This window comes from Salvelinus namaycush, chromosome 16 (assembly GCF_016432855.1).
Source record: "Salvelinus namaycush isolate Seneca chromosome 16, SaNama_1.0, whole genome shotgun sequence".
NCBI lineage: Eukaryota > Metazoa > Chordata > Actinopteri > Salmoniformes > Salmonidae > Salvelinus > Salvelinus namaycush.
The window spans coordinates 13,118,987-13,140,575 of record NC_052322.1 but is presented as its reverse complement, the minus strand read 5'-3'; the positions used below and the strand labels follow the sequence as shown (position 1 = coordinate 13,140,575).

Sequence of the window (21,589 nt, the reverse complement as noted above, 5' to 3'; positions counted from 1 at the left end):
TTTTTTACAGCCTGAATTCCAAATGGATTTAAAAAAAAAATCCTCACCCATTTTCACACAACACCACATAAACAGGTTTAGAAATTTTTGCAAATCTATTGATGAAGAAATATCTAATTTACATTAAGTATTCACAACCCTGAGTCAACGCATTAGAATCTCCTTTGGCAGTGATTACAGATGTGAGTCTTTATGGGTAAGTCTATAAGAGCTCCGCTTTGCGTTGTGCCTAAGAACAGCCCTTAGCCGTGGTATATTGGCCATATACCACACCCCCTTGTGCCTTATTGATTAATTAGGTTATCGTCCTGCTGAAAGGTGAATTTGTCTTCCAGTGACTGTTGGAAAGCGACCAGGTTTTCCTCTAGGTTTTTGCCTGTGCTTAGCTCTATTCCGTTTCTTTTTATATATATATAAAAAAAACTAGTCCTTGCCGATGACAAGCATACCCATAACATGATGCAGCCACCACCAATCTTGAAAACATATATAGTGGTACTCAGTGACCTGTTGTTTGTGCCTCAAACATAATGCTTTGTATTCAGGACAAAGCACATTTCCCTGCTAAAATTTTTGCAGTGCTTTGACACAAACAGGAGGCATGTTTTGGAATAAAGGTATTCTGTACAGGCCTCCTACTTTTCATTCTGTCATTTAGGTTAGTATTGTGGAGTAACTACAATGTTGATCCATCCTCAATTCTCCCATAACAACCATTAAACTAAATGTTTTAAAGTCAACATTGGGCTAATTTCCTTCCACTTGAGCAACTGGAAGGACGTCTGTATCTTTGGAGTGACAGTGTAATTAATAACTGCACCCTGCTCAAGGGGATATTCAATATCTGCCTTAAAAAAACAAAAATAGATCTGCGTCCTTTGTAAGGCATTGGAAAACCTTCCTGGTCTTTGTGGTTGAAATGTACTGCTCAACTGAGGGACCTTAAGGATCATTGTACATGTGGGGTACAGAAGTAGTCATTCAGAAATCATGTTCAACACTATTATTGCACACAGAGTGAGTCCATGCAAGTTATTACATGACTTAGACACACTTTTACTACAGAACTGATTTAGGCTTAACAAAGGGGTTGAATTCTTGACAAGACATTAATTAGCCTTTCATTTTTTATTAATATGTATTTCTTGTTTTTAACAGTTCATTTTGACATTATGGGGTAGTGTCCAAGCCAGTATCACAAAATCTAAATGTAATACATTTTAAATTTCAGTCAAGGGGTATGAATACTTTCTAAAAAAGGAACTAAGTGTTAACAATGAGGTGAAATCCACTTAGGCCCAATTATTGTTTTGTTGCGCATTCTTTTATTTTCTTTGCATGTTTCATAGGCCTATATAGCCAGCCATGGAATACGGGCTCATAAGCTATTTACTGTGCTTTGATTGACGACCAAACAGCGTGTGTTGACTAGTTTAAAAAATATGTTGAACTGACGGAATAAAGTCCATCTCCTATATCCCTTTGCTATTCATAACCCATACAATGTAGTTATATTTCCAAGGCATTGAATCGGGACAAGGAAACTCGAGATCTCATTTGTATTTTCCTAGGATTTGAAGCCCATGTCGAGACTTGACAGGTGCCGCTCAAGTGACTCGTCAGTGTAGCCTACTGATGGGTTGGGTGTGAACGAACGGCTCTTCTTGAAAATAACCGAATCACATTGGCGAGAGCCATTCATTTTGGCTCCCTAATTTGCATACTGGTGGGCTACTATTGCTTATTGCCGATTATCTGCAGATAATTTAGGAAAACCCCCTCCCCCTGAAGATGTTGGCATTTTAAAAACATTCTCTTGCAATTCTATATTGTTTCTCAACAGGGAATCCATGTTACTTGACAGAACACAACTTTGAAAGAGTAGACTAGATTTAGTTTTTGCCACAATACATTTAAAGGGTATAGTAGGCAAGTTTTTCTGACTAGATTACTAATCTACCGTCTTCCCTCAAGTCCCACCCAGTGTGATTGACAGATCTGAAACCCTACCAACTCTGACTCTCAAATATCCGTCCCCCTCCTCTGACAATTGCCCCCACAATGACTGATTGACAGTCCAAACTGTCACCCAAATGACATTGATTTCCTTATTTTATTAGGCAAGTCAGTTAAGAACAAATTCTTATTTACAATGGCGGCCTAGGAACAATGGGTTAACTGCCTTGTTCAGGGGCAAAATGACAGATTTTTACCTTGTCAGCTCGGGGATTCCATCTAGCAACCTTTCGGTTACTGGCTCAACGCTCTAACCACTAGGCTACCTGCCGCCACTTACCCTAGGTGTCCACAGCAGCAGAGCCAATAAAATACACTATTTGAAGAACAAACAATTGTGGCAATTCATATCTTGCAGTAAAACTGTAAATATGATTTGAATCTCATAAGACCGGTTTAGTGTTAAAAAAGATGATCGTACTTAGAAAATAGTCCTGATCCTATAGGCCTATAATACACTGAATTCATACATTTTCAGTCATTTTAATTGCAAAGTCACATCTTTCTACTCAATACCACAACCAATTTTACCAATCAGGGAGGTAAAGTCGTTAGGAGTATTCAATAATTTAGCTGTGTATTTTGGATGGAATCAAGACATTCGAATGTACCAGTGGCCACCAGAATAGAGCTCGTTCATGAACCCCCCGGACCGGAATTCCCTGGCTGGCTACTTACAGAGAACACTGAAGACTAGCTAGTGTAGGCGCACTGGCTGCACTGCTGTTTATGCATGACCCTGCTCTAAAAGAAAATGTGACATTTAAACATGTGTAGAAGAAGAGAGGGGTGGACAGGAGGGAGCAATGAGAGGAAATGAGGTGGGGGGAGATCCGGTGAGCAATCAAAGAGAGGGAGAGAGAGGAGAAAGAGTGACCCCGCATTCAGACACTAGCGGCAAAAAACGCTCCCCGCAATTATCAACGCAAACCTGCATTGAAGACCACGGAGTGGACGTTCCTATTCCGTTTTGCGTTCCTTTTCTGCACTGCTCTATTTTCTACACTCCTGTTGACATATTACGCTTTCGTCCAGCCAACCAGAAAAATGTTGGAGGGACAGTGATCCGTTTAGATTGGTTTAAATTCTTCCAAATACAGGAGGGGGAGAAACATTATATTAAACGCCTTCACTTGCAGAAAAGGTTTTTGCCACTAGTGTCTGAAAGCGGGGTGAGCCGAGAGAGTAGGGAGTGCTGTGCGACTCACGTCTTTGATGAGCAGGGCATGCAGCATGACATCAGTCAGACCGTTATCCTGCAGGGAGGAGAGCAGAGACGGCTCCTGGAACACAAACACTGTCACCACCTCCGTTGCTGTGGAGGAGAGAGAGGGGAGGGAGAACGTTTTAAATCATACCAAAATCTGACAGACAATTTACACCATTCCTTTTCGCTTAACATCAAAATGCCATATGATTTGATGGACTTTGGAGAATTGTCTCCAGTGAAATTAGTAAGCATACTATGCAATCTAATACATCTAAACCAAAGTAGAGGTCGACCAATTATGATTTTTCAACGCCGATACAGATTATCGGAGGACCAAAAAGGCCGATACCGATTAATCGGACGATTTTATTTATATATATATGTAATAATGATAATTACAATACTGAATGAACACTTATTTGAACTTAATATAATACATAAATAAAATCAATTTAGTCTCAATTACAAAATGAAATATGTTCAATTTGGTTTAAATAATGCAAAAACAGTGTTGGAGAAGAAAGTAAAAGTGCAATATGTGCCATGTAAAAAAAGCTAACATTTAAGTTCCTTTCTCAGAACATGAGAACTCTGGTGGTTCCTTTTAACATGAGTCTTCAATATTCCCAGTTAAGAAGTTTTAGGTTGTAGTAATTAAAGGAATAATATGACAATTTCTCTCTCTACCATTTGTATTTCATATACCTTTGACTATTGGATGTTCTAATAGGCACTTTAGTATTGCCAGCCTAATCTCGGGAGTTGATAGGCTTGAAGTCATAAACAGCGCTGTGCTTCAAGCATTGCTAAGAGCAGTAAAGTGCTGTTTGAATGAATGCTTACGAGCCTGCTGCTGCCTACCACAGCTCAGTCAGACTGCTCTATCAAAACAGACTTAATCATAATAAACACACAGAAATACGAGCCTTTGGTCATTAATATGGTCAAATCCAGAAACAAAACGTTTATTCTTTCAGTGAAATACGGAACCGTTCCGTATTTTATCGAACGGTTGGCAACCCTAAGTCTAAATATTGCTGTTACATTGTACAACCTTCAATGGTATGTCATAATTATGTAAAATTCTGGCAAATTAATTACGGTCTTTGTTAGGAAGAAATGGTCTTCACACAGTTCGCAACGAGCCAGGCGGCCCAAACTGCTGCATATACCCCGACTCTGCTTGCACAGAACGCAAGAGAAGTGACACAATTTCCCTGGTTAATATAGCCTGCTAACATTAACTTCTTTTAACTAAATATGCAGGTTTTTAAAAAATATACTTGTGTATTGATTTTAAGAAAAGGCATTGATGTTTATGTTTAGGTACATTTGTGCAACGATTGCGCTTTTTTCCCGAATGCACTTTTGTTAAATCATCCCCCGTTTGGCAAAGTAGGCTGTGATTCGATGATAAATGAACAGGCACCACATTGATTATATGCAACGCAGGACAAGCTAGTTAAACTAGTAATATAAACCATGTGTAGTTAACTAGTGATTATGTTAAGATTGATTGTTTTTTATAAGATAAGTTTAATGCTAGCTAGCAACTTACCTTGGCTCCTTGCTGCACTCGCGAAACAGGTGGTCAGCCTGCCATGCAGTCTCCTCGTGGAGTGCAATGTAATCGACCATAATCAGCATCCAAAAATGCCGATTACCGATTGTTATGAAAACTTGAAAATCGGCTCTAATTAAAAACTCTAAACCGAATATCACTGAAGAATGTGTGAACTGAGTACTCACCCAGTAGGAAGAGAGAAGGTCCATAGTATTCGGCATTACTGATGATGTGCTTGAGTGAGGTAGGCAAGGACCCGTCCATGACTGGAGAATAGAGGCCATAAAGAGACAGGACGGTTAGTCAGGCTATTTCCAGGGGGTATTCATACAATCATACATCATGGAATATATCCAGTGCCTTCAGAAATTGTTCACACCAGTTGACTTTTTCCACATTTTGCAGTGTTACAGCCTGAATTTAAAATGGATTAAAATGAGATCGGGTATTGTGTGTAGGTCAATGACACAATGTCAATGTGGAATTTTGTTTTGAGAAATGATTACAAATGATTTAAAAATGAAAGCTGAAATGGCAAGCCTAATTAAGCTCAAGCGTAAAAATCACAAGTTGCATGGACTCATTCTGTGTTCAATAACATGTTTTTTTGAATTAACACCAATTAACATTAACACCCCATCTTCGGATGTTATATCAATACACGAGTCACGACAAAGATACAGGCATCCTTCCCAACTCGGTTGCCGGAGAGGAAGGAAACCGCTCAGGGATTTCACCATGACGCCAATGGTGATTTTAAAAAAACAGTTAGAGTTTAATGGCTGTGATAGTTTTCTCCTAATGAAAGATCAACAACCCTGTAGTTACTCCACAATACTAACCTAAAAGACAGTAAAAAGGAGGAAACCTGTACAAAAAAAAATGTTCCAAAACACGCATCCTGTTCGCAACAAGGCACTGCAAAAAATGTGACAAAGAAATATACTTTTTGTCCTGAATACAAAGCATGATGTTTGGGGCAAATCAAACAGCACATCACTGAGTACCACTTCATATTTTCAAGCACGGTGGCTGAATCATGTTATGCTTGTCAACGGCAAGGAAACTTTTGCTTCCAACAGACACTGGAAGACAAATTCCCCTATCAGCAGGACAATAACCTAAAACAAAAGGCCAAATCTACACTGGAGTTGCTTAAAAAAAAGACATCATTGAATGTTCGAGAGGCCTTGTTACAGTTTTGACTTAAATGGGCTTGAAAATACATGACAAGACATGAAAATGGCTGTCTGGCATTGATCAACAAAGAACTTGACAGAGTTTGAAGAATTATATATATATATATATATATATATATATATATATATATATATTCTACCATACAGGTGTATTTGTACCTGCTGCCAAGGCAGCAGCTAATCTTCCTGGGGTGCAAACAAGATTAAGGCAATTATACTGAACAAAATAAAAACACAACATGCACCAATTTCAAAGATTTTACTGAGTTATAGTTCATACAAGGACATCAGTTAATTGAAACAAATAAGGCCCTAATCTATGGTTTTCACGTGACTTGGCAGGGGTGCAGCCATGGGTGGGCCAGGCTCACCCACTGGGGAGCTAGGCCCAGCCAATCAGAATGAGTTTCTCCCCACAAAAGGGCTTTATTACAGACAGAAATACTCATTGCTCTGGTGGACATTCCTGCAGTCAGCATGCCAACTGCACACTTCTTCAAAACTTGAGACATCTGTGGCATTTTGTTGTATGACAAAGGTGCACATTTTAGAGGGGCCTTTTATTGTCCCGAACACAAGGTGCACCTGTGTACTGACTGCTGTTTAATCAGCTTGTTGATATGCCACACCTGTCAGGTGGATGGTTTATATTGGCTAAGGAGTAATGCTCACTAACAGGGATGTAAACAAATTTGTGCACAGAATTTGAGCAAAATCAGCTTTGAATGGAACATTTCTGGGATTTATTTATTAAAGCTTATGAAACCAACACTTTACATGTTGCGTTTATATTCATTCAGTGTACATCACAAAAAAAAAAAACATTACACCACTCTAATCTACAATAAAACATTTGTAATTGCACAATATTATGTGTTTGTATGTGTGTCTCTTCACAGTCCACGTTGTTCCATAAGGTGTAGTTTCATCTGTTTTTACTGCTTGCATGAGTTACTTGATGTGGAATAGAGTTCTGTGCGTTTCCCCAGAGTCTGTTCTGGACTGTTCTGGGAACGATGAAGAGACCCCTGGTGGCATGCCTTGTGGGGCATGTATGGTTGTCTGAGCTGTGTGCAGGTCATTTGAACAGACAGCTCAGTGCTTCAACATGTCAACACAGTAGTGACGCAGTCAATCTCTCCTCTACTTTGAGCCAGGAGAGACTGACATGCATGTTATTGATATTAGCACTCAGTGTATAGTTAATGGCCAGCCGTCCTGCTCTGGGCCCACTGTAATTTACCCATGTCCCTCTCTGTGGCACTTGACCATAGGACTGGGCAGTCATCCAGATGCGAGAAAACAAGGGCCAGAAGGACCATTTTTGCTGATAGCGATGTCAAGAAAGCAGAGCAGAGCTTTATTACAAACAGACCTCGCCTTATCTTAGCTACCTTTGCATCAATATGTTTTACAATCCAGGGTTACAGCAAGCAGTTAAGGGACCTCAATTTCCACAGTATTCATTTCAAGATTTACTTGAGGTTTAGGGTTTTGTGAATGAAGTCCCAAATAAAATGCTTTTCGTTTTTGAAATATTTCACACTAGCTTATTACTTGCAACCCATTCTAACACTGACTGCAGCTCTTTTTTGTAAGCGTCACAGTGATTTCACTTGTTGTAGCTGACGTGTATAATGCTAAATCATTAGCAAACAGACAAAGGCTTTACTCAGTTCCAGGTCATTAGTAAAGATTGAAAAAGTAAGAGGCCTAGGCAGCTGCCGTGGGGAATGCCCGACTACCTGGATTATGTTGGAGATACTTCCATTAAAGAACACCCACTGTTCTGCTACAGGCCATTCTCGATCCACGATATAGCAGAAGTCATAACATACATTTTTTCAGCAGCAGATTATGATCAATAATCTCACAAATTTAACTGAACTATAACAAAACCGCTCCCAATCTTCTTAATATCAATTTATTTCAGCCAATTATCAGTCATTTGTGTAAGTGACGCACATGTTTAGTGCCCTTCCCTATAAGCATACTGAAAGTCAGTTAATTTGTTTACTGTGAAATAGCCTTGTATCTGGTCAAAGTACATTTTTTCCAAAAGTTTAAGAGTTGGCTGAGCTCTTAGAGACTTAACTCAAAAGATTCATAGCTGTAATCATTGCCGATGGTTTTTCAAAAATGTTTTGACTCAGGGGGGGCGAATATTTATCTAATCAAGATAGTTTTATTATTTATAACTTTTTTATAAACTTTATTATTTATTTCACTAAAATCAATAAATTTTAATCCCACTTTCTGAAAGCACTGTATACAGATATGGCCTTCATGGTTATGAATAGTCTTCCACTTCAATTTGTTGAAGCACCATTTCCTACTATCAGCATTAGAACCCCTTGACCTTAAGGGTGGCGGGTAGCCTAGCGTTTAAGAGCGTTGAGCCAGTAACCGGTCACTGGTTCAAATTCCTGAGCTGAAAAATCTGTCAATGTGCCCTTGAGCATGGCACTGAACACTAATTGCTCCTGTAAGTTGCTCTGGATAAGAGCGTATGGTAAAAGACTTATAATGATCATATAGGGCCAGTTACCCCAGATAGCTTAAAGTAGCTGGCCAGAGTTCCATAAATATGACCTATAATTGACTACAATATGAATTAAATACATTTCCTTTCCAAAAAAAAAGATAATTAAGGATGTTAAGGGGATTCTGTTCCCCTGCTAGGCCTGTCAGGAAACAGAATGGTGTGGGCGTATACCAGTCAACAGCTGATTTGCCAGCTCAGCCAATGGAATCTGCTCACACTTGGATATTCAAATTAGCTACTACCTCCACTTGGGGCTAGTAGGCTATCTTGGTTTTACCCATGTGGCAGCTTAACCAAGTTAAATAGTGTGGATGGATTAAGGATTTGGAAAAGCATTATGGAACTACTAGAGCACTTTACTATAACAGCAATTAATGCGGAATGATTATTTCACAAACGTGAGTCGTTTGTCACTATTCCTGATATTTTTGTTGTTAGTTAGCTAGACTATATCAGTCAACAAAAGCTAGCTAGGTTTCCTAGACATCGAACTTTACGATACAAACCACAGGACTTGAAATAGAAGTGACTGGTGAGGTAGTTGTTGCTAACACCGGCTGTGGATTGATTAGCTTGCTAGCTAGATTCTGTGTAGTGTGCACTCCTGAGCCCATGGGAGATTCTCAACAGATTATGCCCACTCATCCATCCACTCCACACCTACTTTTGAAAAAGGTCAAAGGTAATCGAGGAGAGGAGGCAAGGAGGAAATACGGAAACAAATGTGCTCGTCATCGGGCAAATGGCTTTTACAGAGGAGGAAACCAAAAATGTGTAACATTTTTCAATTGTTGTGGCAGACATTTTATAGATAAAATGATAAGTAGCATATGGACCTTTGTTATTTTGTTCTCTATTGGGTCTCAAGCAAGGGGGAGGCCGATGACATCACTGATATCCATCAGACCAACTCCTTGAAGTTTTCCGTTGTCAAAAGAACAAACTATTTTGCTCAAACCATTCTTTTTATTTTTTGCCCTTTAGTGTGTGTGTACTTCACTGTACTTATACTTGGGATATCGCTTTTCAAAAGTTCAATAACAGCTGCAGGACGCCTAAGTCTAGAGAATCTCCATTGATCATGCATTTCATAGAGTGTGGTTATCATAGCTCACTCACCGTGGCGGATGCCATCAGAGAAGGCAGGGTCCTGGATGGCTTTCTTTAAAAAGTTTAACATTGACTTCAACAGAGCGGCCCTCTGGGGAATACACTGGACGCCTGCAAGGAGAAAAGCCATGGGAGATGGTCAACATGGAGTGTGTGCATGCGCGTGTACGTGCTTGAGTGTGCGTGCGATAGCCTAAGCTGAGAGAGTGTGTTTGTGCGAGTGTTGCATGCGTGTTCCTCGGCGTGTGTCTGTGTACCTGTACGGGGCGTGCTGGAAGTGTTGCTGAGTCCTCTGGGATCGGTCTCAGGTCTGGAGCCAGAGGAAGTTGAGGGACCAGGGCTGCTCTCCATCCTCTCTTCTGACACTGTTAAGAATACACAGTGTTAGCAGCCACAACACAAAGCTAACAGCCACAACACATAGCCAACTCTGGACCTATATTAGCAACCATAATGCAGACATGGAAAACGTGGGTAAATTGAGGCTTAACTTTTCATTTAGGGAGCTCATTAAATTTGTAGCAACCATAACACTACAACGCGTAGCTAGTTACCAGGAAGTAGCATTGTAGTTTTGACATTTTTGTAGGCTTTATGAATAGTCTTCAAAATGGGGAAAAAATGTAGCGCAATGGTCTATAAGCCAAACACTTCATAAAAAAGGCATCTGGCAGAAGTATTCATTCTAACATCTTTAATTATTTAACCTTTACTTTTAACAGGGAAGACATTGAGACCTAGGTCTTTTTTACAAAATGTGCCCAATAAAAGGTTAAATAAAAAATATATACATATAAAAAAATAAAAAATGTATTCAGACCCCTTCCCTTTTTCCACATTTCGTTACGTTACAGCCTTATTCTAAAATGGATTAAATAAAACATCTACACACAATACCCAATAATGACAAAGCTATTTTTCTGTGTGCACACTATTTCTAAATATAGAAATAGTTTATTTACATAAGTATTCAGACCCTTTGCTATGAGACTCACAATGGAGCTCAGGTGCATCCTGTTTCCATTGATGATCCTTGAGATGTTTCTACAACTTGGATTCCACCTGTGGTAAATTCAATTGATTGGACATGATTTGGAAAGGCACACACCCGTCTATATAAAAAGGTCCCCCAGTTGACAGCGCATGTCAGAGCAAAAACCAAGCCATGAGGTCGAAGGAATTGTCTGTAGAGCTCCGAGACAGGATTGTGTCGAGGCACAGGTTACCAAAAAATGTCTGCAGCATCAAATGGCCCCAAGAACACAGCGGCCTCCATCATTCTTAAATGGAAGATGTTTGGAACCACAAAGACTCTTCCTAGAGCTGGTCAGGGAGGTGACTAAGAACCCAATGGTCACTGACAGAGCTCCAAAGTTCCTCTGTGGAGATGGGAGAACCTTCCAGAAGGACAACCATCTCTGCAGCACTCCACCAGATCAGGCCTTTATGGTAGAGTGGCCAGACGGAAGCCACATGACAGCCCGCTTGGAGTTTGCCAAAAGGCACAGAAAGGAGTCTGACTGAGAAACAAGCGTCACGTCTGGAGGAAGCCTACGGTGAAGAATGGTGGCGGCAGCATCATGCTGTGGGGATGTTTTTTAGCGGCAGGGACTGGTTGACTAGTCAGGAGAGGGAAAGATGAACTGAGCAAAGTACAGTCGTGGCCAAAAGTTTTGAGAATGACACAAATATTAGTTTCCACAAAGTTTGCTGCTTCAGTGTTTATAGATATTTTTGTCAGATGTTACTATGGAATACAGAAGTATAATTACAAGCATTTCATAAGTGTCAAAGGCTTTTATTGACAATTACATGAAGTTGAAGCAAAGAGTCAATATTTGCAGTGTTGACCCATCTTTTTCAAGACCTCTGCAATCCGCCCTGGCATGCTGTCAATTAACTTCTGGGCCACATCCTGACTGATTGCAGCCCATTCTTGCATAATCAATGCTTGGAGTTTGTCAGAATTTGTGGGTTTTTGTTTGTCCACCCGCCTCTTGAGGATTGACCACAAGTTCTCAATGGGATTAAGGTCTGGGGAGTTTCCTGGCCATGGACCCAAAATATCGATGTTTTGTTCCCCGAGCCACTTAGTTATCACTTTTGCCTTATGGCAATGTGCTCCATCATGCTGGAAAAGGCATTGTTCGTCACCAAACTGTTCCTGGATGGTTGGGAGAAGTTGCTCTCGGAGGATGTGTTGGTACCATTCTTTATTCATGGTTGTGTTCTTAGGCAAAATTGTGAGTGAGCCCACTCCCTTGGCTGAGAAGCAACCCCACACATGAATGGTCTCAGGCTGCTTTACTGTTGGCATGACACAGGACTGATGGTAGCACTCACCTTGTCTTCTCCGGACAAGCTTTTTTCCAGATGCCCCAAACAATCGGAAAGGGAATTCATCAGAGAAAATGACTTTACCCCAGTCCTCAGCAGTCCAATCCCTGTACCTTTTGCAGAAAATCAGTCTGTCCCTGATGTTTTTCCTGGAGAGAAGTGGATTCTTTGCTGCCCTTCTTGACACCAGGCCATCCTCCAAAAGTCTTCGCCTCACTGTTCTTGCAGATGCACTCACACCTGCCTGCTGCCATTCCTGAGCAAGCTCTGTACTGGTGGTGCCTCGATCCCGCAGCTGAATCAACCTTAGGAGACAGTCCTGGCACTTGCTGGACTTTCTAGGGTGCCCTGAAGCCTTCTTCACAACAATTGAACCTCTCTCCTTGAAGTTCTTGATGATCTGATAAATGGTTGATGCAGGTGCAATGTTACTGGCAGCAATATCCTTGCCTGTGAAGCCCTTTTTGTGCAAAGCAATGATGATGGCAATTGTTTCCTTGCAGGTAACCATGGATGACAGAGGAAGAACAATGATTCCAAGCACCACCCTCCTTTTGAAGCTTCCAGTCTGTTATTCGAACTCAATCAGCATGACAGAGTGATCTCCAGCCTTGTCCTCATCAACACTCACACCTGTGTTAACGAGAGAATCACTGACATGATGTCAGCTGGTCCTTTTGTGGCAGTGGCTGAAATGCAGTGGAAATGTTTTTGGGGGATTCAGTTCATTTGCAAATAGGCAAATAGGGACTTTGCAATTAATCTGATCACTCTTCATAACATTCTGGAGTATATGCAAATTGCCATCATACAAACTGAGGCAGCAGACTTTGTGAAAATGTATATTTATGTCATTCCCAAAACTTTTGGCCACGACTGTACAGAGATCCTTGATGAAAACCTGCTCCAGAGCACTCAGGACTTCAGACTGGGGTGAAGGTTCACCTCCCAACAGGACAACGACCCTAAGCACAGTCAAGACAACACAGGTGTGGCTTCGCGACAAGTCTCTGAATGTCCTTGAGTGGCCCCAGCCAGAGCCCGGACTTGAAACCAATCGAACATCTCTGGAGAGACTTGAAAATAGCTGTGCAGCAACGCTCCCCATACAACCTGACAGAGCTTGAGAGGATCTGCAGATAGGAATGGGGGAAACTCCCCAAAGAGGTGTGCCAACCTTGTAGCATCATACCCAAGAAGACTTGAGGCTGTAATCACTGCCAAAGGTGCTTCAATAAAGTACTGAGTAAAAAGTCTGAATACTTAATGTGATGTCAGGTATTTCTTTTGCTAAAATTTCTAAAAACCTGTTTTTGCTTGGTCATTATGGGGTATTGTGTGTAGAATGATGAGGGGGAAAAAACTATTTCATCAATTTTAGAATAAGGCTGTAAGTAACAAAATGTAGAAAAAGTCAAGGGGTCTGAATACTTCCTGAATGCACTATATTGTGACAAAACTGCACATTTTAGAGTGGCCTTTTATTGTCCCCAGCACAAGGTGCACCAGTGTAATGATCATGCTGTTTAATCAGCTTCTTAATATGCCACACCTGTCAGGTGGATGGATTATCTTGGCAAAGGATAAATGTTCCCTAACTGGGGATGTAAACAAATTTGTGCACAATGAGAGAATTAAGCTTTTTGAAAGTATGAAACATTTCTGGGATCTTTTATTTCGGCTCACGAAACATGGGACCAACACTTTACATGTTGCTTTTATATTTTTGTTCAGTGTAGTCAAGGTGAAACATTCTGAGTTAAAACATGCCATTTTATATACATCTTATATGGCCGCGTTTTCACGAATGTTATTATATAATCGTCAAGCCCAATCAAAAGATTAGGGGACAGGACCTTGATGTAAAGCGGAAGGGGCAGTTACTTTCACAGGGTTTCATAGCCATGTTGATCCCTTATTATGATCTGAACAAATGTAGGCCTACACCCAAAAATATGGAACAGTTTGACAACAATAGGAAAAAAAAGAGCTTACTGCTTTCTGACTGGCCGTCCATGTCCGTGTCCATGTCCTCAGATTCTACGGTGGAGTTGGGTCTCTGGATCTTTGGCTTGATGACAAAAGGACATTCTTTCCTAGACAGGTCCACCTCATGCTGCAGAGAGAGAGAGAGAGAGAATGAGGGCGAGAAAGAGGGTGAGAGGGAAGGAGAAAGAGGGGGAGAGAGTGCAAGGGAGTGAATGAGTACAGGAGTTTGGCACACGTTTGTTTTCAGCAGTGACTTTGAGCTGAGTAGCCAGACCCGCCCACCCACCCCAGTGCTGCATCACGGACCCCGGTAGCGAGGTGCGTCACCCACTCAGTCTTTCCCAGGTTATTTATATAACATATTTATTATTCCCCAGGTGTGGCAAAAAGGCCCCAGATGCACCTTCCAAGCCCTCTGGCAACATGTCAATTGGAAATAATATAAGTGTTTTTTGCTGGGGGCAACAGATATGCATAGGAGCGTGCCCTGCCCTGTATACATGTCCCTACGTCCCATGCTGATAAAGATGTTATGGCCAGTGTGTGTGTTTGGGATGGGTATAGTCGACGCAATGCGCCCCATAAAATGACATACTGTATCCCAACACAGGTTCATGCCTTTGTTATTGTCAGCCAATCAAAGTGACTGCAGATGGTTGCTCTACGTGTAGCAAGCAACGTGGAAGAGCTCTAACCAAGGCAAAATGGAATTTAAAATTACAGAATTAAGTCAGCTAAATGAGAAGGAGTAGGCTACAACAAGCAACCATCAGGTAGGCTGTTTAATCTGAACGGCGTTGTTGTAGACAAGGACAAGAAGCACAGCAAAATAACTGGCTATCTCAGCTAGCTTCTTTACATCGATTTGATGCAGTCAAGACCGGCTCTACCAGATGGGATGATAGATAACCTACGGCATCTACACGTTTGTCAAACTAGCGCGAGTCTGTATGGCTACCCTCACTCCTGTGTCAAACACACCGGTCCCTGCCCATCCCTGCACTGCTGCAAGCAAGCAGAGCAGCACCTCTAAAGTCACGCACCAATCCAGTCCCCAAGTTTAAATAAAAAAATAAATATATATTTATTTTTATACATGTATTTCAACCATCTGAAAATCCAAAAATATTTCAGGATATTATTTCAATAGTGAAATTATTTCAAATGCCCATCCCTAGTATGTGTTACCCTACCTCCAGCCTGCTGATGAAGATGGTAAGGCCAGTGTGTGACTGGAAGGCTGCCATGTCCAGATTGGTGATGAGGTCCACCACTCGGACCGCACGCGTCACAAACGTGATCTGGTCCTGCTCGTCCCCCAGGAACTTGATCACCTAAGGAAGACGTAGGCAGTAGATAAGACTGTGTGCATACAAAAAGTACAGGGCAGATTCCCAGACCCAGATTAAGCCTATTCTGGTCTTAGAAAACAATTCAGCTCCTCTACTTCTGCACTAAAAGGCATGCTAAATGTGATCTTAATTGGGGTACCTATGGGCACATAAGCAGGACGGAAAAATGTAGGGCTGCTCAGCCTTTTTGCAGAGCGAGCCATTCAGAATGCTGGACCGGACATATTTTTATTTCACCTTTATTTAACCAGGTAGGCAAGTTGAGAACAAGTTCTCATTTACAATTGCGACCTGGCCAAGATATAGATTCTGTGCCGATCAACAGATCTTCAAAATGTCAGACACCTGCACAGAATGTGTGCCCATCAAACATACTTGGTGAAACCAGGCCAGCTCAGCAGAATGATATCTATAGTTTGCTTGGTGAGTAAACGCCAGACTATTTGCATTGCACCCCCTCTTTTACGCTACTGCTACTGTTATTATCTATGCATCATCTAAACATATCACTTTAATAACTCTACCTACATGTGCATATTACCTCGACTAACCGGTGCCCCAGCACATTGACTCTGTACCAGTACCCCCTGTACATAGCCTCGCTATTGTTATTTTACTGCTGCTATTTAATAATTTGTTACTTTTATTTCTTACTTTTTTGGGGGGGCATTTTTCTTAAAACTGCATTATTGGTTAAGGGCTTGTAAGTAAGCATTTCACTGTAAGGTCTACTACACCTGTTGTATTCGGCGTATGTGACAAATAGATATTTTTACCTTGAGCAGGGCTTCCATCATCCCACAGGAGACCAGGGCCTCCCCCCCAGCATCGTAACTAGCCAGGTGGTAGAGGAAGGAGAACAGCGCCGTGGCAAACTGGTGCGGGTACGGCTCCATCAGAGGGTCTGAGGAGACAACCACAACAACAGGTTACAGAGGGGACTAGCTTCCATCTGAACACTGAAGCCAAGAGCAGGAGCAGGGTGAAACTCCCAAACACACGTCGCCTAAATTGGCTAGATAAGGATAGAATCCCACCCTACCTATGACCTTAATTCTACATCTCCTCTAGAACTGTATGGGCATCTCTATTCAGAACGGTCTAGAAAAAATTAAAATAGACATTCCACAGTATGTCTGTGACTCACCGATCATGGCCTGTATGCAGTTGCGCACCAGTACAGGCAGGAAGCCGTGGTAGGAGGCTGTGCCGGTGCAGTCGATGATGTTGGACAGCTTGGGTGTCCTCTCAAGGTGCACAATGGACGTTAAGGTGCGTAAAGACGCTGCCTTTATGTCCTGTTGAGAGAGACAGGAGGACTCATGAAAAAGACTACTACATATACCATTCAGGGTTCCCACTCAAATCACATTTACTCTGTTTTATGACTGGGGAAACTCTTCAGGGACGTATACAACGCCGAGACAATAGTGATCGTATTATAATTTAATTAAAAAATCATTGGCCAAAAATGTACTACACATATGAACATCATATTGTTAATTGTCAACATCACAATCTTGTATAAATCACATAAATACTTAATCAACAACATCAACCATTCAGGGTAACATCGTACACACGCCACGTGATCGCAGTCACAATATCGGGCTCCAATTTCACACCTACTATGGTATTGTGACAGTAGTAGAGCGGACACGAGGGGAGAGGGAGAAGGAGAGCGAGAGAGACAAAAAGGTACAGCTTACCACGAGCTGTTTGTCTGTAATCTGTAGCACGTCCACCAGCTCCTCTATCAAGCCGTTGTAGAGAATACTGTTGGCAGACTCCTGGAGTGCATTGGAGTACACTGGGGAAACAGACACCGCCATAACACAATTAAGTTAGCGAAGGTATTTCAAAAGAATCATTGACATGAAATGCCTGATGAAAAGCATTGGCTTCATTGATCCGCAGCTACAACACAGACCAACACAGACACCAGCAAACATCGGGAACACTGAGACACGAGTACTGACGGGCCGATTTGGCACTGAACAAGGTGGTGGAAACTGTTGAATTATATTGAGCCGGTAACTCAATATCGGGACTGCAGATGAGAATTGGCCATGTAGCTCCTATCTGGTACATTGTACGTGATCTGGGTGAAATAAACACGCTTACCCAGGATAGAGATGGCGTGGAGCCTGGCTTGTACAGCTTGTAGTCTCTTCTTGTGGTTGGAGAAGCCGTGGGCCAGTCTGATGTGCGTGAACAGCAGGGTCTGCTTGTCTTTAGGGATGTTGTACATCACCGTCAGAGACTCCATGATCTCACTGGGACTCTCAGAGATCTGGAAACACCACAGGGAGGTTGGGTGAGCAGGACAAGATAGAAAATCAGAAATCTGAATTTTGGCTGGGGTAATATGTCAGTTTCAATTATATGAATGTACGATAAATGTCAGAAAAGGAATTCATGATCAGGAAGAAACACATTCCTGGTGGACTTAGTCCCAAAACAATTAAAAGGGTACAATAGACTAGTCCTCGCAATCTTTGGTTAAATTCATTATATGCACTGAGAAAATAGACAACATTTGTCCCTTACCTTGTCGAGCTGTTCAATGTGAATGTAGTGTAGTGTGTTACTACTGGTCTGTTGTGGGGAGAGAAAGTTCACAAATGGTCAATCAATCCACTCATAACAAGACATAGCCTAACAAGACCAGGGACATACATTAGTTGCACACTAATATTTGTTTTCTGGTAAGGAAAGGTGTCCGTCTTTACCTTCCTCTCCACTTTGACCTCGGGGCCAGGTTCAGCATAGAACTCAAAGTGCAGTGTGGTGGCACTGGGAGGGTACTTCTGCTCAGAGTGACGCCAAGAGAGAGGAGAGGGGTGAGGTTGGGGGTAGGGATCACAAGTCAAAGAAAAATGTAATCACTACAAAGCAAATTAGCCAATTGTGTGGAGACGGCAAGCTTTTATAGATTGTGACAATGACAAAGTGTGACGCTCACCGTCATAGCCAGGTCCCTGCAGCACTCTGCCAGGCCGAAGCCATTCTCCTTTCCTCCCCAGCTCTACACAGGGAACATCACAGACATCAGAACAGCAACTCAAACAACTTTATAGTTTAAATATCAAGGCAGGGCACATACATTGGGGACACTACCTTCCATATTGTTAGTAGTTGGTTTTTAAATACAACATAGGCTATGGCTTACAACAGTAAAACTGAACGCGAACGAGAAAAGGCTAAGTCACTCCAATCCAATTTAAAAAGCCTTAACACATTGACAATGGTCTACCTACGACACCCATAGAGTACCATCAGCCCGTTGGGCTAAAAGAGATCCTAATAAACATGTTTGTTTAATTCTGACACCCGTACCTCAGCCAGATGTTGTAGGCGTGCCAGCAGAGGGGTCCTCTTGTCAGAGCCCAGTCTGGTGATGTAGTTGGAGCGTTTACTGAACACGTAGAGGAGGTTCAGCACAGACAGAACAACCTGCATGTCACACGATGCTAACAGGGTGGTCAAGTGCTGAGAGGGAGAGTGAGATCAAGAGCGAAAGAGAGCGAGAAAGAGCAAAAGGGGGAGAGAGAGCGAGCGGGGGGGGGGGGACGACGACGACAGAGGGTTAATAAAGTGAGACTGATTGGCTCATTCCATCGTGGTTTGTGACAGGTGCATCACCCAGAGAGGAGAATTTATCCACTTAACCTTTATTTACTTAGGATATGTTATTGCAATGAGTCTCCTAGATCATTTTCCAAAGGCACCCAAAGCAACATCTTGAGTAGACCCTCTAGCAAAAAAACATGTCAATCTCTAAACCAATAACAGTCAAACTCTTAGGCAGGGGAATCCCAACAGAGCTAGGCAGGGAGGCCTACTTTACCCATACAATGGGAGGGGAAAAAGTGCGTAGTCAAGGGAGGTAGAGGTGGTACTACCTCTATGGAGCTGTAGAGGTGCCTGGAGAAGCTATACTCAATGAGCAGGGCTGTGAAGTTGAGCACGGCCAGCAGTAAGGCTTTGAGCTGCCCGTTGTCCGGCCGGTCACAGACCAGCAACCACGACATGTTCTCCACCGTCTGGCCCGCATCACACAGGATCCCATCGAAACGGTCCAGCAGGTCAACCCAGTGGTAAAGCTCACACTGAAGGGGTGGGAAGACGAGAGAGGCCGGTAAGGACTCTGGGGGTCACTTTAGATAGAGGCCACGTTCTGCTGATTGAGCGTTAAACACCAAGGCCACGTTCAGCAGACAAATGTTGTGGAACGCTGCTGATAGAATTGTTATGAATATAGCAGACATGATTCCTTATTTTACATTAGAGAAAATGTTGTTCTACATCATATATTCACATCGGAAAATCACACAATATTGTGCCCTGCTGAGCACAGCCGAGGTGAATAAGGATGGATATGTCCCTGGTGACCCCAAAATCTGGGTAATGTCGGTTAAATACAGAGATGGAAGGTTTCCCAGACCAGATTAAGCCTGCTCGTGGATAAAAAAACATTTACATTTACCTGATCAGATAAGGTACTGCCTCTATGATAACGTGATCTAATACAAAGATAATGAACGTCACCCAGAGGACATTAAATAATTTACTAAGTGTCTCTCCCTCCTGCTCACCTTGCCAATATTCCAGGTCTTGATGTGCTGCAGCTCCAGCAGTAGTTGCTCGTCGCTGCATCCCTTGAGCTTCTCTATGAGCGTCCTGCAGTCCGCAGGCTGTGAGAAAGGGAGAGAGAAGGTTGGAGGGTGGTAGAGAGAGAGAGTGCGCGAGAGAGAGGGGGGGGGGGGATTAGAGAGTGGTATAGGGAGGGGGGATAGGGGAGGGAAGATTGGAGGGTGGTGGGGGAGAGAGCGAAAAAGAAAGCGAGAAGGCTGTTCAGGACATGTACAGTGCGGGGTCAAAAAGGAACTACAGACAGTCAGAGCCAACATTATTACACATACTCACAGCTTCTGTTGGGGTTTTCTTTAACTTGCTTCTGTCGACCTTCATTGTCGCTAGTTTCTAGCTGATGCTCCTGTTGGGAACAGTAGGATAGATTAGCATGCAGCCTTTAAGGAAACAATGAATGTGTATGTATGGAATCTGCTGCTTGCTACTGCATGTCACACAGTTAGGCTACATCAAGTACAGTAACAGAATGAGCAGGGACAGTTTGCATGCTGGATTTTAGACTGAAACGGAACTTGTGAAATATAATCAAATATATGCATTGTGTGTTCAAGAGAAATGTAAAAGTCACACTTACAGTAAGTAATTTGGCAATACCCACTTAACATCATGTTTCATTCACAATACCTGAAATGAGAAAATAGTCATTACCATTATGTAAACATGGCATCATGGACTCAAAACAATTCTCTCCTTTGTCTGGGAGGGAATAGTGAGAATAGTTTCAAACACTTGTCAAAATGTGTTAATTATGGTTAGACAATAAGAAATCATTCCTCCGATATAAAAGGGTCTCTCGTCCAACACAATTCAAAAAAGAATAGAGACAGAGGGCCTAGCTAGACAAAATCAATTTGCTCAGTGGAGCAGACTCCAATCGGGTAGCCTATACCCAATTAGGTAACAGTCCGAATACAGCTTTGACAAAGAAAGCTAAATGTGTGGGGTAAAATGTATAGGCCAAAAAGGTGAGGTGACAGTTACCCAGGCAGATCCAATCAACACAATATTGAGGAAAATGGTACATGTCCACCAATACTTCACTGAGCAACATAACAAACAGGAGTCATTTTCACACTCTCTCTAAGGGTGTTGGTCCCTTAGAGAAATTTCTGTTAACTCAGTAAGGTTCGCTTAAATTTTTTGTGCAGTGTGAACACTCCAAAAGGAACACCGAACCCTCAAAAGAGGACCAGGAGCGAACCTAGACCATCTCGAGAGGTGGTCATAATTCAGTTCGCTTGAAGTCCAGGGTCCGGTTCCCTTTCTAGGGCAATGTGAAGACAAAGCTCCCCAGGTTCGCTTGTCATTGTTCCCAGACCAAATACTAGACTACTGTAACACTATTTCCCTTGCCATATCCTCATATTTGTGCCACAAGAGAGAGAAGATGAGGTGCATGTTCACAAAAAAAAAAATTTTTGGGATATTGATTAGCTATTGTCATGGATGCACAAAAATTACTAAATGTGTAGAGTTCTTAGTTCAGATTTAATTTAAATATGTGATCTATAGGCTAAGAGCTTCATAAGCCGTTTATTCCATTGTGGGGTTTGAATAGTGTGAAAAGACAAAATATTTGGTGAGAATCATAAGGTACAAAATCAATACTAG

General features: G+C 42.1%; 1 protein-coding gene across 1 annotated transcript in view; it reads right to left on the bottom strand.

Annotated features, from left to right (window-relative positions):
- LOC120061009 (E3 ubiquitin-protein ligase HUWE1-like) overlaps window positions 1-21,589 on the bottom strand; it is a 77,419-nt gene that overhangs the window by 54,058 nt on the left and 1,772 nt on the right. Inside the window, exons 2-19 of the mRNA XM_039010487.1 lie at window positions 20,553-20,602; window positions 20,252-20,321; window positions 19,921-20,019; window positions 19,228-19,434; window positions 18,662-18,814; window positions 18,288-18,350; window positions 18,055-18,132; window positions 17,873-17,920; window positions 17,447-17,615; window positions 17,032-17,132; window positions 16,470-16,620; window positions 16,099-16,226; window positions 15,164-15,304; window positions 13,977-14,097; window positions 9,902-10,009; window positions 9,654-9,755; window positions 4,976-5,056; window positions 3,225-3,331 (exon numbers count right to left, since the gene is read on the bottom strand). Of these exons, the coding sequence (XP_038866415.1) occupies window positions 3,225-3,331; window positions 4,976-5,056; window positions 9,654-9,755; window positions 9,902-10,009; window positions 13,977-14,097; window positions 15,164-15,304; window positions 16,099-16,226; window positions 16,470-16,620; window positions 17,032-17,132; window positions 17,447-17,615; window positions 17,873-17,920; window positions 18,055-18,132; window positions 18,288-18,350; window positions 18,662-18,814; window positions 19,228-19,434; window positions 19,921-20,019; window positions 20,252-20,296 (1,902 nt within the window). The 5' untranslated portion in view covers window positions 20,297-20,321; window positions 20,553-20,602. The remainder of the gene's footprint in view (window positions 1-3,224; window positions 3,332-4,975; window positions 5,057-9,653; window positions 9,756-9,901; window positions 10,010-13,976; window positions 14,098-15,163; window positions 15,305-16,098; window positions 16,227-16,469; window positions 16,621-17,031; window positions 17,133-17,446; window positions 17,616-17,872; window positions 17,921-18,054; window positions 18,133-18,287; window positions 18,351-18,661; window positions 18,815-19,227; window positions 19,435-19,920; window positions 20,020-20,251; window positions 20,322-20,552; window positions 20,603-21,589) is intronic.